Source organism: Budorcas taxicolor, chromosome 1 (assembly GCF_023091745.1).
Source record: "Budorcas taxicolor isolate Tak-1 chromosome 1, Takin1.1, whole genome shotgun sequence".
NCBI classification, from domain to species: domain Eukaryota; kingdom Metazoa; phylum Chordata; class Mammalia; order Artiodactyla; family Bovidae; genus Budorcas; species Budorcas taxicolor.
In genome coordinates this window covers 106,798,041-106,810,046 of record NC_068910.1, presented here as the reverse complement: position 1 = coordinate 106,810,046, position 12,006 = coordinate 106,798,041, and the positions used below count along the sequence as shown (strand labels likewise).

Sequence of the window (12,006 nt, the reverse complement as noted above, 5' to 3'; positions counted from 1 at the left end):
TGAACTGAGAGCTTCCTATGACCTTTAGATATGCATTCTGATACATACACATGCACACACACTACACTGAGCCTAAGAAAATAGAGCTTAAATGTGAAATTGGCTTTAACTCCAACATTAATGATTACCCTTAATTGGAAACATAACTCTATCTCATTAATATTTTAATACATGGAATGAAAGTTGTTCAGTAGTGTCCAACTCTGTGACCCCACGGACTGTAACTTGCCAGGTTCCACTAGTTATCATTTACCTCAAAATGTTGGTAAACTTGAGAAATCTAGAAGTCCAAATCAGATGCTTGGGGATAATCTGTGTGAATAAACTTTGCAACTTTAACATGCCTGATATTTCAGAATTTGCCCCATCTGTTTGACACCCTTTTAAAGAAAAGGAAGGAAAAAAGACTTCAGAGGATCAGGACATCAGTATAACTGGTAGGGGGGCCACGGAGGGGTTTCAAAGAGCATCACTTTCAGAACTTCTCTGGTGGTCCAGTGTAAAGAATCTGCCTGCTAATAAACAACAAATAATTAACTTAAAAATTTAAAAAGGGCTTTACTTTTCAGCCATTTGCATCTAATTGTTCACCTTTAGTATAATTATTTAAGAAGGACTTCCCTGATGGTCCAGTGGTTGAGAATATGCCTGCCAAGGCAGAGAACACGTGGGGCAACTAAGCACAAGCCTCACAATCACTGAAGCCAGCAAGGTCTACAGCCCATGCTCTGCAACAAGTAAAGCCACTGTAGTAAGAAGCCCACACACCACAACTAGAGAAAGCCCAAGCGCAGCGCCCAGCACACCCCAAAATAATTCTTTTAAGAAAGAAGCAATTTTAAGTGGCTTCATTTCATTTTAGAATGATTTTTAGCTTTCTGAGAAGGCTTGCAGAGATTAAGAACACAAATTATGGGGACAATTTAGTCTAGACTCAAAATCTGGAGTCCTCTGTTTATTTGCAGTGGGATCATAGGCAAGCTACTTAACTTCCTCTGCCTCACCTTCGTCATCTACAATAGCGGTCGGCAAAGATTTTATGCAAAGCCCCAGACAGTAAATAATTTTATGTTTTGCGGGTCACAAAACATAAAATTTTGCTTCTTAAATAAAAAATATGTTGCTCCTTAAATAAAAAACAACTCTTTAAAAATGTTAAGTGTAAAACTTATATTTAAAAAATATTTAAAACCATTATTAGCTCAAGAGCCATACAAAAATAGAACAGTAGTTTGTTCATCTGTGATCAACATAATAGAAGTAAATGCATTTACCTTACAGAGTTGTTACGAGGATTAAATATGAATTAATACGTATATGTAAAGTGCTTAGTGCCTGGCACACATATAAAATATTAAAAGACATATACAATGTTTATTATTACTACTATAGTTCTAACCTACTGTTCCTCTATGACTTCTAGCATCACATGCTAAATTGAAATTTGGAAAAGAATTTAATTTGTTCTTTGTGGTTTATTCCAAATCATCAGAAAAAAAGCTTAACACTCTGTGTCCATGAAGCAGCCAAGTGTGGCATTAAAATCGAATGACCACCTGATGCGAAGAGCTTACTCATTAGAAAAGAACCTGATGCTAGGAAAGACTGAGGGCAAGAAAAAAAGGGGGCGGTAGAGGATGAGACAGTTAGATGGCATCTCCGACTCTATGGACATGAGTTTGAGCAAATTCCAGGAGACAGTGAAGGACAGGGAAGCCTGGCATGCTGCAGTCCATGGGGTTGAAAAGAGTCAGGCACCACTTAGTGACTGAACAACAACAAAGAAGAAATAATCAGAAAGCAGAAAATATGCACTGAGTCAGTTAAAATGCACAGTATTTTAATTTACCAGAGTTACGTGCAGGATGTATTTGCCTTAAGTTTTCTCAAGGGTAACTGCATATATTTATAGAAATTACAACATGGTGGGCTGAAAATTTCAAAGGAAAAAAAAAAATAATCAGAACTCATAATTTTTAGCAGACAACCTACAAATGAAAAATATACACAACGCAGCTCTTTTGTGATTTATAAGGCACAGGCTGAATAGGGCCACATTACAAACATATAAATGCAAAATATACAATAGGCTAACTTTTCAACATTTTATGAGGTGTCATATTGAAATGTAGAGCATAATGAATTAATTTTTGTAACACAATGATGTCTAAACATAAAAAAACCTTGCTTTAGCCTAAATACATTTTAATTGCATAATATGTTAAATACAAATGCAATACCCTCAGTGTATATACACTTATATGGCAATGCTGTGACCACTAAAGCCCAATAGAGTACGAAAGGATGAAAACAGAGTACGAAAGGATGCTTATAAACTAGATTTGGAGATTACGGAAACAAAGGAAACAGTCAGTACCCTCTTCTATGTATTTGTATAGGTATGAACTACTGTAGTTTGTGGAATACTAATTAGCTCAGTATTAACATAGTTTTAAGAATTATTCTTATCATAGTCATTTCTGCCCAGTTTAAAATTTGAAGTGTTAAACAGACTTGAAACAAACAAAAAGCAAAAATAAATAAATAAAGCAGTAGTCCCTTGTCCATGACCTCCTCCACACCCATCCTATTCTCCCATCCCAGCAAAGACTTTCCTATCCTTTTAGCTATTCTTACGACAGATATCTCTATATTTCTAAAATCAGTATTACTCTTAGCTCTTGAATCATCTATTTTAAACAGATTGTTTTGTTCTGAATCCCAAAACCACCATTTAGCTCTGTGATCTTAAACAAGTAACATTTTTAGGTCCTTTCCTTGTCTATAAAACAAATACTAGAATCTACTACATAAGGTTATTATCAGGATTATATGACGCAAAATACCATACGTGTAATAATATTTTGCTCAAAATACAATGATAGTTATTATTATTGTTACGTTATGGTAGGTAAGGATTTGAATTCTCTTGCACCACCACTTTTTCCATCCTCCTAAAATAGTTATAGCATATCAGTTTTTTTGTTGAATTGCAGTGTGTTCACCTTCACATCTTTTTTATATTTGAAGCAACTCTAGATTAATGAAACTCACCTTGTATCCTCATCAAAACCATTTATGAGAAGTTGGCAAGCTAGCTAAAATGCTGGCTTTCCAATGGGAATAGTTTGGGTAATTTTCAATTTGCCAAATTTCAAATCACTGGGACTTCTGGACTAAGACAAACTGGATTATAGAATTTTTACTATAGTTTTAAAATTATTATATTCAAATCTCTGTGAAACATGCCACTACTGTAGTCACTGTAATATACCTTTATTATTCACTTACCTTTTGCCTTCTGTTTCTTTCATTTTCACAGCTAAGGATATTTAAGATGCTATGTACTGTATATTACAGTTTTCCTTTATATGGAATATTTTTCAGGATTTACACTACTGCTCTATCCACAGTTCCCCAATGATTGATTAAAAACAAATGCTTCTATTTAGTGTTTACAATTTCAAGTAGTCTCTAAGTTGTGAGAAGCAACACAATTTGCAAACAGTAGATGGCAGAAGTATGTTTAAAATTCTAAAGAATATTTTTGCAGCAGTTCATGCACAAGAAAATCATAGTTTATGAGTCACAGTCTATTTTAACAAAGTACCACAGTAAACTGGACACAATTTAAAGGAAGAAAGAAAAAAATCAACTGCAATAATTAATCTTAATATGCAATATTTTCATTCAGCCAATGAAATAAATTAGACACTATGTATGAAAAGATTCTCAAATTTCCCCTCATTATCTTTTAAGTTCTCTGAGGATAAGCAACATGTTTTATTTACCTTATATCACCATTGCCTAGGACAATGCCAAACTAGTACAGATACAGAGATATTTCACATGTATTCACTGAATAAATGAATTCTGTTTAACTTGGTCTCAGATAATTTGCAAATGTTTGACAGTAAAACACCAAATGCCATTATTAACAGAGCATTATTCTTTTTGGCATACAAAGCACACTAGTTGATACATTACATTTTAGGTTATGTTGATGGTGACATACAGTAAAGCTTTAATATATATTAATTTACCCAAGGACCCTTATAAATAAAGTTCTTTTTCACAAGCACATCATACTACAAAGTCATATCATAAATTATACTTTGGGACAATTAAAAAATAAAATGCATTAAAGATATCATTAATCATGATGGGGTACTGAGATAACTCTGACTTTATAAACATTCTAATTACAATCAAATGTAGACCTTTACCAAGAAGTTGATAAATCTAGGGAGGGAGCTCTTTGGGGGGGAAGATTTAGTTTTGATATAATTAATGGCCAGATTAGCATACCTGAAGTCCTATCTTCTTAAAAACCTCATTAAGAGTCCATAAATGCAAGTAGAAGATTATAAAGTATTCTTAGGTGTAAAGACACCTTTAAAAAACGTAAAGTATTCAGTTTGCCTTAATATATATTTCTTCAATTGAAAACTGTTGAGGTTTCCAAATACTATTTTTTCATGTCTTCACAGCCTGGATCTGATCTGATAACAAAAACCAAACAAAAAATTATTAGTCTCTATAGGGCAAAATCTACTTTCTAAAGTAATCAAAGACAAATCCATAACAATAGGTATAAACCCATGCATACAACTGCTTTTTTTAAAAGCACAATTCGTATTATAGTTTTTGTCACTGTACATGCACCCAATTAGACTCAACTAGTTCTCCGAGGCTTGTATTAAAAAATCAGTCCCTTGCCTCATCCCTTCTTTCTCCCTTCACAGGCAACTATTTCCAACTCCTTTTTAGGTGATTACCTTTGTATCTCTAAATAATATGCTTTTATCATTACTTCTTGAATTCAATGTAACACAGGGCTTCAGCTCTCACACATTTGTACACCATCTTCTGCCACCCTCATGCTTCCAATACTCCCATTTTCCTAAAACAGTAATGTTTTATGTGAATGCTACTCACAGCTGGGACAAGGGATACACTTCAGTTACTTTTCCTTTCTTCTACTATATCTTGTTTTCCCTGCAGTGAATAATTGCTTTTCATCCCCAACTCTGCCTTTTTTAAAATGTAACTAACATTATACTTCAATCCACTACTTTCACACCGTTTCAGGCTTTACTAGTATGAGGCATAAAACTGGTCTATCATCTTCACTTTCTTGAAGAACTCTCCATTATAGTCTTGTGCAGACTCTTTAATCTGACCAGCTGTTCTCCATGCTCGTCCAGGTATTTTCATATGGGATCTTACATTATAACTCTAGGATCTCTATTATCAACCTAGGGGTTCCTTCCCAACTTTCTTATGCAGACTTCCCTATCTCATGGTACCTTATTTTTCCTGCTTTATTCCTTTGTTTTTGACAAGTATACCTCTGTGGCTACTTTAGAATTAATAAACTGTATAGAAAGTGAACTCCTGAGACTTTACATGGCTGAAGATGTCTTAATTTTCTACAGTTACAATACACTGATACTGCCTGAGAATATTATTTTCTCCTTAGATTTTTCCAGGCACTGCTTCCAAGTGTTGCTGGTGAGAAGTCTGATGCTACTTTGTTTCCTTATCTAAGGAAATCTTCCGATGAAATCCCTTATTTTCCTCTCAGGAAATATGGTGAATTTTCTACCATCTTCAGTGTTGATTTTAATGATGCACTTGGGTGTGGGAATATTTTCATCCACCGCCTTGGGCTCTAAAGGGGTCTTATAACTAAAAACTCATCATTCAGTTCTGGAAAATAATGTTTTATGATTTGATGACTTTCCACTATTTTCTCTGTTCTCTTTCAGAAATTCCTACTAGGATTTTGGGCCTCATAAATGACTCCTTACTTTATCTTTTCTCCCCCAATTGTCTTTTTCGTACTTTCTTAGAGAATGTCTCTATTTTATCTTCTTTTGATTGAGTTTTCCATTTCTACTTGTTGTTCACTCAGTCGTGTTCGACTTTTTGCGACCCCATGGACTGCAGCATGCCAGGTTTCCCTGTCCTTTACCATCTCCTAGAGCTTGCTCAAACTCATGTCCATTGAGTTGGTGATGTCATCCAACCATTTCTACTATTCTATTATTATTTTCCAAGAACTCATATTCTTTTTCAATTAGTATTCTTGTCATATTCATGAAAGTAATATTCTTTTATCTCTTTGAGGCTACTTGAATAGTGTTTTGAAATGTTCTCCCTAAATAGTCTTTTTGTAAACTTTTTCTTTTGCTCCATAATTCCTAATGTTTTGTCTTCAAATACTTGGCAATACTTTGCAATCTTCTCATACGTATAAGTGAACACTATAAAGTTGACTGGAATTTCATTACATGTGTGAGGCTTGTCAAAAGTAATCTTCATCCTAGTGTACAGCTAGGCCATTTCCTTGAGAATTTCTAATGTTTAACACCTTTAGAACTTTTCTCTTAGCTGGTCTGACTCCTCAAAGCTGGCTTTCTATCTTCTACCTATTGCCAGTGTCTTCTAGGAGAATCAGGAGAAAGCAGAACATGGTTATAATCTTCAATATGAAACTTCCATTTACTCATTTTCAGTTTAGCATTCCAACACACAGTTGTGCTCAGTGTTCTCCACTCCAGAGATACTATGCGACTCTCTGCAAAGAATGAACCTTCAATCTTCTTCTGGGGCAAGGAGGTATACCTGTGCATCTCCTTTCAGTCTCACCTCATCCTTATTTCTAATTTCCATCAATTCCTGAGCCTTTGAAGAGATCTGCAGTGTAAATTAGGACGGTTTCCAGCTTTCTCCAGTGCTAGCTTTGGGGAAGGCAATGGCAACCCACTCCAGTACTCTTGCTGGAAAATCCCATGGACGCAGGAGCCTGGTAGGCTGCAGTCTGTGGGGTCGCTAAGAGTCGGACACGACTGAGCAACTTCACTTTCACTTTTCACTTTCATGCATTGGAGAAGGAAATGGCAACCCACTCCAGTGTTCTTGTCTGGAGAATCCCAGGGACGGGGGAGCCTGGTGGGCTGCTGTCTGTGGGATCGCACAGAGTTGGACACGATTGAAGCGACTTAGCAGCAGCAGCAGCCAGTGCTAGCTTAGAATTCCACTCTCTCAAGTCTGTTAAGTTATTCAATATTCATCACATATTTGGCTTCAAAATTTGGTTACCATCTTTGTCACTCCCATTCTTTTTGTCCTCAGTCTCTTCACTCTTAGTGAGATTTGAAGAGGGGATGAAACTAAGTGTGTGTCCAATCCTTGGCTTTTCAATGGAATGTCCCTATACATAGTTTATAAAATTCTTATATAAAAACTGGAAGCATTATAAACTTTTCCCATAAGATAAAGTGACTTAGTGAATAAGTTTCATGAGTCATGTGGAATGATGTTTTGTTTTTTCATAAATATTTAAGTTTCGGAGCTAGAAAACAACTTACACTTCTGCGATAGTTTCTATATATCCTCTGGTGGTTTTTAAAAATACTTAATAGTCTACTTATGGAATCTTGTCTTTGGGCCGTAACTGACAATCCCTCCAAAAGAGAATAGAATCATGGCACAAAATGTGTCATTTAATACTTTATCCTCAGTTTTTCAACCTTAAATTTAAAATAGTAAAATTAAATTGGTCCAAAATGAACCAGAGCCTTCTTGTTTATGATGTTAGGAGATTTCAGAATTTTGCAAGGAAAATGAAGAGATTTAAGTTCAGAACATCTTTCAAAGATTTACAGAAAAACTTCTTGATAGTAAGTTAACAAGAAGAGGCACAGACTAGTTTCCTAAATTTACTGCTACTTATTTTGCAAAGTAGATTTTTACCTGTTTTCAAATCCAAAGACAGGAGCATCAAAAATATAAACTATTTACTATAACATAGAAATTATGAACAAAGGATCTCCTACTCAAAACCAAACTGATACAGTTTTAAATCTGCATACTAAGTTTCCTCTTCTGTTAAACAGAGAAGTTACATAAAAGGATAAACTGAACATTTTTTGAGTGCTTTCTTAAGCTAGGCACTTTAATACATAGAGCATTTCATTTAATCTGTATGGCAATTTTGGATATTTTATTTTTTAATTTTATAGATGAGGAAAATTATCTGTATAATATAAAGACACTAGTTAATAATTAACAAGTAGTGGACTATATCTGACAGACTCAGAAGTCCAAGTGTTTTTTACTTCTACATCGTGCTGCCCACATAAAATGGGGATACTACTACTTACCTTGCAAAGAATTGTAAAGTTTACATAAAATACTATGGCAACACAAGGGCACAACTTTTTTTTTCAATAATGTATCCTTCTTATAAAAATTTGGGAGTTAAGATACAAAGAAATATCAATGACAAAATTAGATTAGAGTTGGCAAGTGGCATTGTGATGTTGGATCACTACTGACACCTAGTGGCCTTATTGTTACAGACAAAATAAAAAGATGTACAATTTAAAATCCGGATGACCATCACTTATTTTCAGTTAAGTACTGTGCTTTGTATTTTTTATTATGAACAATTGTGGGTTTCCATTCACACTATATCTCTGCTGTGAGCAATAATAAGTACTTAAAATTAAGAAATAAAGGTTGAAAATATGTTTCTAGTGTCTTCTCTAGAATGTTCCTTTGTAATCTATTTGTTTTATGTGGAATCAGTCCCATAAAATGGTCACTTTGATCACTTCTTTACACAGTCTGAAAAACTAAATTGTTGTGTTCAAAGAAAAATCCCACTAGTGATTCTGAGAACTTTTAGAGGTTCTCAGTTAAGTTTCACTTAATTGTAAAATGTAACTAGAAGGTTCTTTACAGTGTAATGGTAAATGGCATGATGACTATATAAACACAAAAGAGGGAAACAAAAATACAAGTCTGTGTAGTTAACTAGAACACCACATTTTACTAATAACACAAATATTTACTAGATATACATTTAGTACATTGAACTAAAGAAATATTATGTCTCTTTATGTATGGTAAGCAGGCTACTCTTAGATCCACCATGACATACAGTAGAGAAAAAAAATCACATATACCTGGAATAAAAAGGATGTGTAGAAGAAATTAAATTTATAGCTACAAGACCACAGCTCATGGATTAACAAGTTAATCTCATTATTCACCCTTATTCAGGGCAGGGAGGTTCCTAAAAGAAATCATCCCCTGTCCTGCTCAAAAATGGAAATTTTTTTGCTTGACCTTCAGGGTCCTATAATAAGAAGGACTTATAGAACTTGGTTTCATGCACATTCACGTTTTATTTCTCTGTGTGGGTCACAGTGCTTCAGGCCATTCCTGTGTCTTGTAGACAATGTAACCTTAGGGAAAATGATAGATCTGGTATAGTAAGTCTGTACCAACTGTGATGGCTATTTTGATGAATAACATATAGAACTGTGATATACAGAAACACTAATAGAATACCAGTATATACAGTACTAATATGAGTAATAAAATCTGTAGAAACATGCCATGTATAAATGGAGCTATATGTGGAGTACAGCATGACTCTTGAAAGACACATGCCACAAAGAATTTATTGACAGGTCTAAAATTTATCCCCAAATTCAAATGTGCTTCTATTACTAGATCTGACAGAAACTTATTGCTATAAATTAAAATTATATCTAGAGTTGTCATGTATATTGATATAAGTACTTTTTATTTAAATAAATCCTTTATAAAAATGTAATTGAAGTAAATGGAGCAAGGTATTGGATACTTACTGTATTGTATTTTCTGATAGCAGAAATAGATGGAAACAAGAGGGAAAAAGGCAGTGATATAATAAAAATAAAATGTAAAAAAGGACAGAAATGTGACTGGAAAGAAAATAAAGGCTGAAGATGCAGTTTTTTATGATGTACCTTGAAGCCAGTCTACACCTTCTTGCAATCCTTCTCCTTTTATGGCATCACTAGCACTGAAATAAAACCAATAGAAAAATATCCATTTCATCAAAAAACTGTAAGAATAAATAATTACAATTTTGCCATATGGCAAATTAATATATTTAGTAACATATCTGAGCAAAACTGGTTAAGCACTGAAACTGAATATACATAGGATATAAAAGTCTGAGTGTTTAGGATCAAGACATGAGAAAACTAGTCATTAATTTATATGGACATTTATAAAAATATATCATTGAATCTTACTATTCTAGGAATATTACTTGGACTGGCATTAACAAAACATACTTTGAGCTATTCTCTCAGTAATGGGATTGTAGAGCACACCATCCTACTTTCCCCTACCAGCCTCAATGATTCAGTAACATTTATTTATCAGAAATGCTTTACTTGGGTTGTAATTTAACCACAGGATGGAGTGACTTTATTTGAAATGAAAATTGATATCTAAAAGGAATAAATCTGTAACTGTAAGTCTGGTAAACTGGCAAAATAAAAAAATCCCAGTAGACTTCAACCACAGTTTTATATTTATTGGTTTTACAAACCTTGATAGGTTGTTTAACTCTTTGGCCTTCAGTTTTCGCTTCTGGAAAATGGGGAAATATTACCACTGGCCTCATGTGATTATTATAAGAATTAAATATTTGAGATATGCATATAAAACATTGAATACAGAGTCTTTTCACTGTCGTTCCATTCTTGAAAGTAAGTAAGCCTAAATCCGTATTGTGACATTATTTTATAAATAATAAAAATTAAATTATATAAACTAAAACAATAAAATGTAGAGGATTTTTTGAGTATGAAATAAGCTTTTTCTAAGACTCACATTGACAGTTTCTCATAACATGTTACTGATATAATTACCTAATAACAATTAGTATACATAATTAGATTTTCTATATGATTAAGATTGTTTTTAGTGTGCTGAAGCATGATTTTAAAATGTACTAAATTATCTTAAAACAGTTAATTTGATTCTAATCAAAAGAGAAATTACTTTCAAGGAATTATTTATTGGACCAAGAAAATAACTCATCACAGAATTATTTTAAAATAGGAAGATAGAAATAAATAGCATGAGATATGCAATTATTCAAAGCAAACTATGGATTACCTTTATTAATAGCAAAACATCACTAACTGAAATACTTCTATCAAGAATGATCAACGTATTGACTTTTATCACAAACTTCTAGTCCCATATAAGAGCACAGGGCCATGAAGAAACCCTTCTCCTTTGGTGGAGGTGTCACTACATTTCTAAAAATCTTGCATCTTTCCTAATAATTCCCAAATATTTAAATTCTACCTTTCATTTCAAATAAATCTTAAGAGTCATAACTGGAATAAAAGACAGAGTCTTCACCATTTTCTGCAAGGCACTATGTGACATAGCCCCTGGTTATTTCTCAGGGGCCTCATCTACAACTTCCCCCTGCCTCTCTGTTCCAGCCAGCAAGGACTTCTTGCTGTTTCCAGACAACATCAGGCACATTCTTATCCAAGAGCCTTTTCACTTGCTGGCCTCTCTATCTGGAAAAGTTATTCCTTCAAACCTTTGTGTGAATTGCTTCTTGACTTCAATTGTATCTCAGAGGAAGAGCACATTCATTATTCTTTCTCTTACTATTCTACTTTTTTTTTCACCCTCCCAACTGATGTTTTTATTATCTGTCCCCCTCTCAAGATAGTAAAAATGCAAAGGCAAACATGTATCACTCCAGGGATTTAGTCAAAGAACACATGGGAAGAATTAAAACAGGATCAGACTTGAAAATCAGAGTTGACTATCTGTTTAGCAAAATGGTCAAAAATAAACCAAAAAAAATTTCCAGACTATACTTCTCTATAATCTCTCCTTTACTATCCAAATTTATTTGTACCTAAAGCAAGAAAGATGCAATATTTTATCTCTGCACCACTCAGCATTAAATTTTTTTCTCCAAAATTAAAGGAGGAATTTATTTTTAGTTCAAATAAAAACCTTAACAAATGAAACACTAATTGGAACTTAGTGAGATGTCCAGTTTGAATTAAGAAGTCAAAATTTTAGATAAACTTAAAAGAAAAACTTAGCCTTATTCTACAAGTTGTACAGAAAATAAAGAAACTGGCAATATGCTCTAAGTCCATATCCTTATAGCAT

The 12,006-nt window shown here is 33.7% G+C and overlaps 1 protein-coding gene across 1 annotated transcript in view; it reads right to left on the bottom strand.

The window, feature by feature from the left end:
- Positions 1 to 4,468: 4,468 nt before the first annotated feature.
- ARL6 (ADP ribosylation factor like GTPase 6) overlaps positions 4,469 to 12,006 on the bottom strand; it is a 29,555-nt gene continuing 22,017 nt past the window's right edge. Inside the window, exons 6-8 of the mRNA XM_052643510.1 lie at positions 9,810 to 9,865; positions 9,669 to 9,681; positions 4,469 to 4,502 (exon numbers count right to left, since the gene is read on the bottom strand). Of these exons, the coding sequence (XP_052499470.1) occupies positions 4,469 to 4,502; positions 9,669 to 9,681; positions 9,810 to 9,865 (103 nt within the window). The remainder of the gene's footprint in view (positions 4,503 to 9,668; positions 9,682 to 9,809; positions 9,866 to 12,006) is intronic.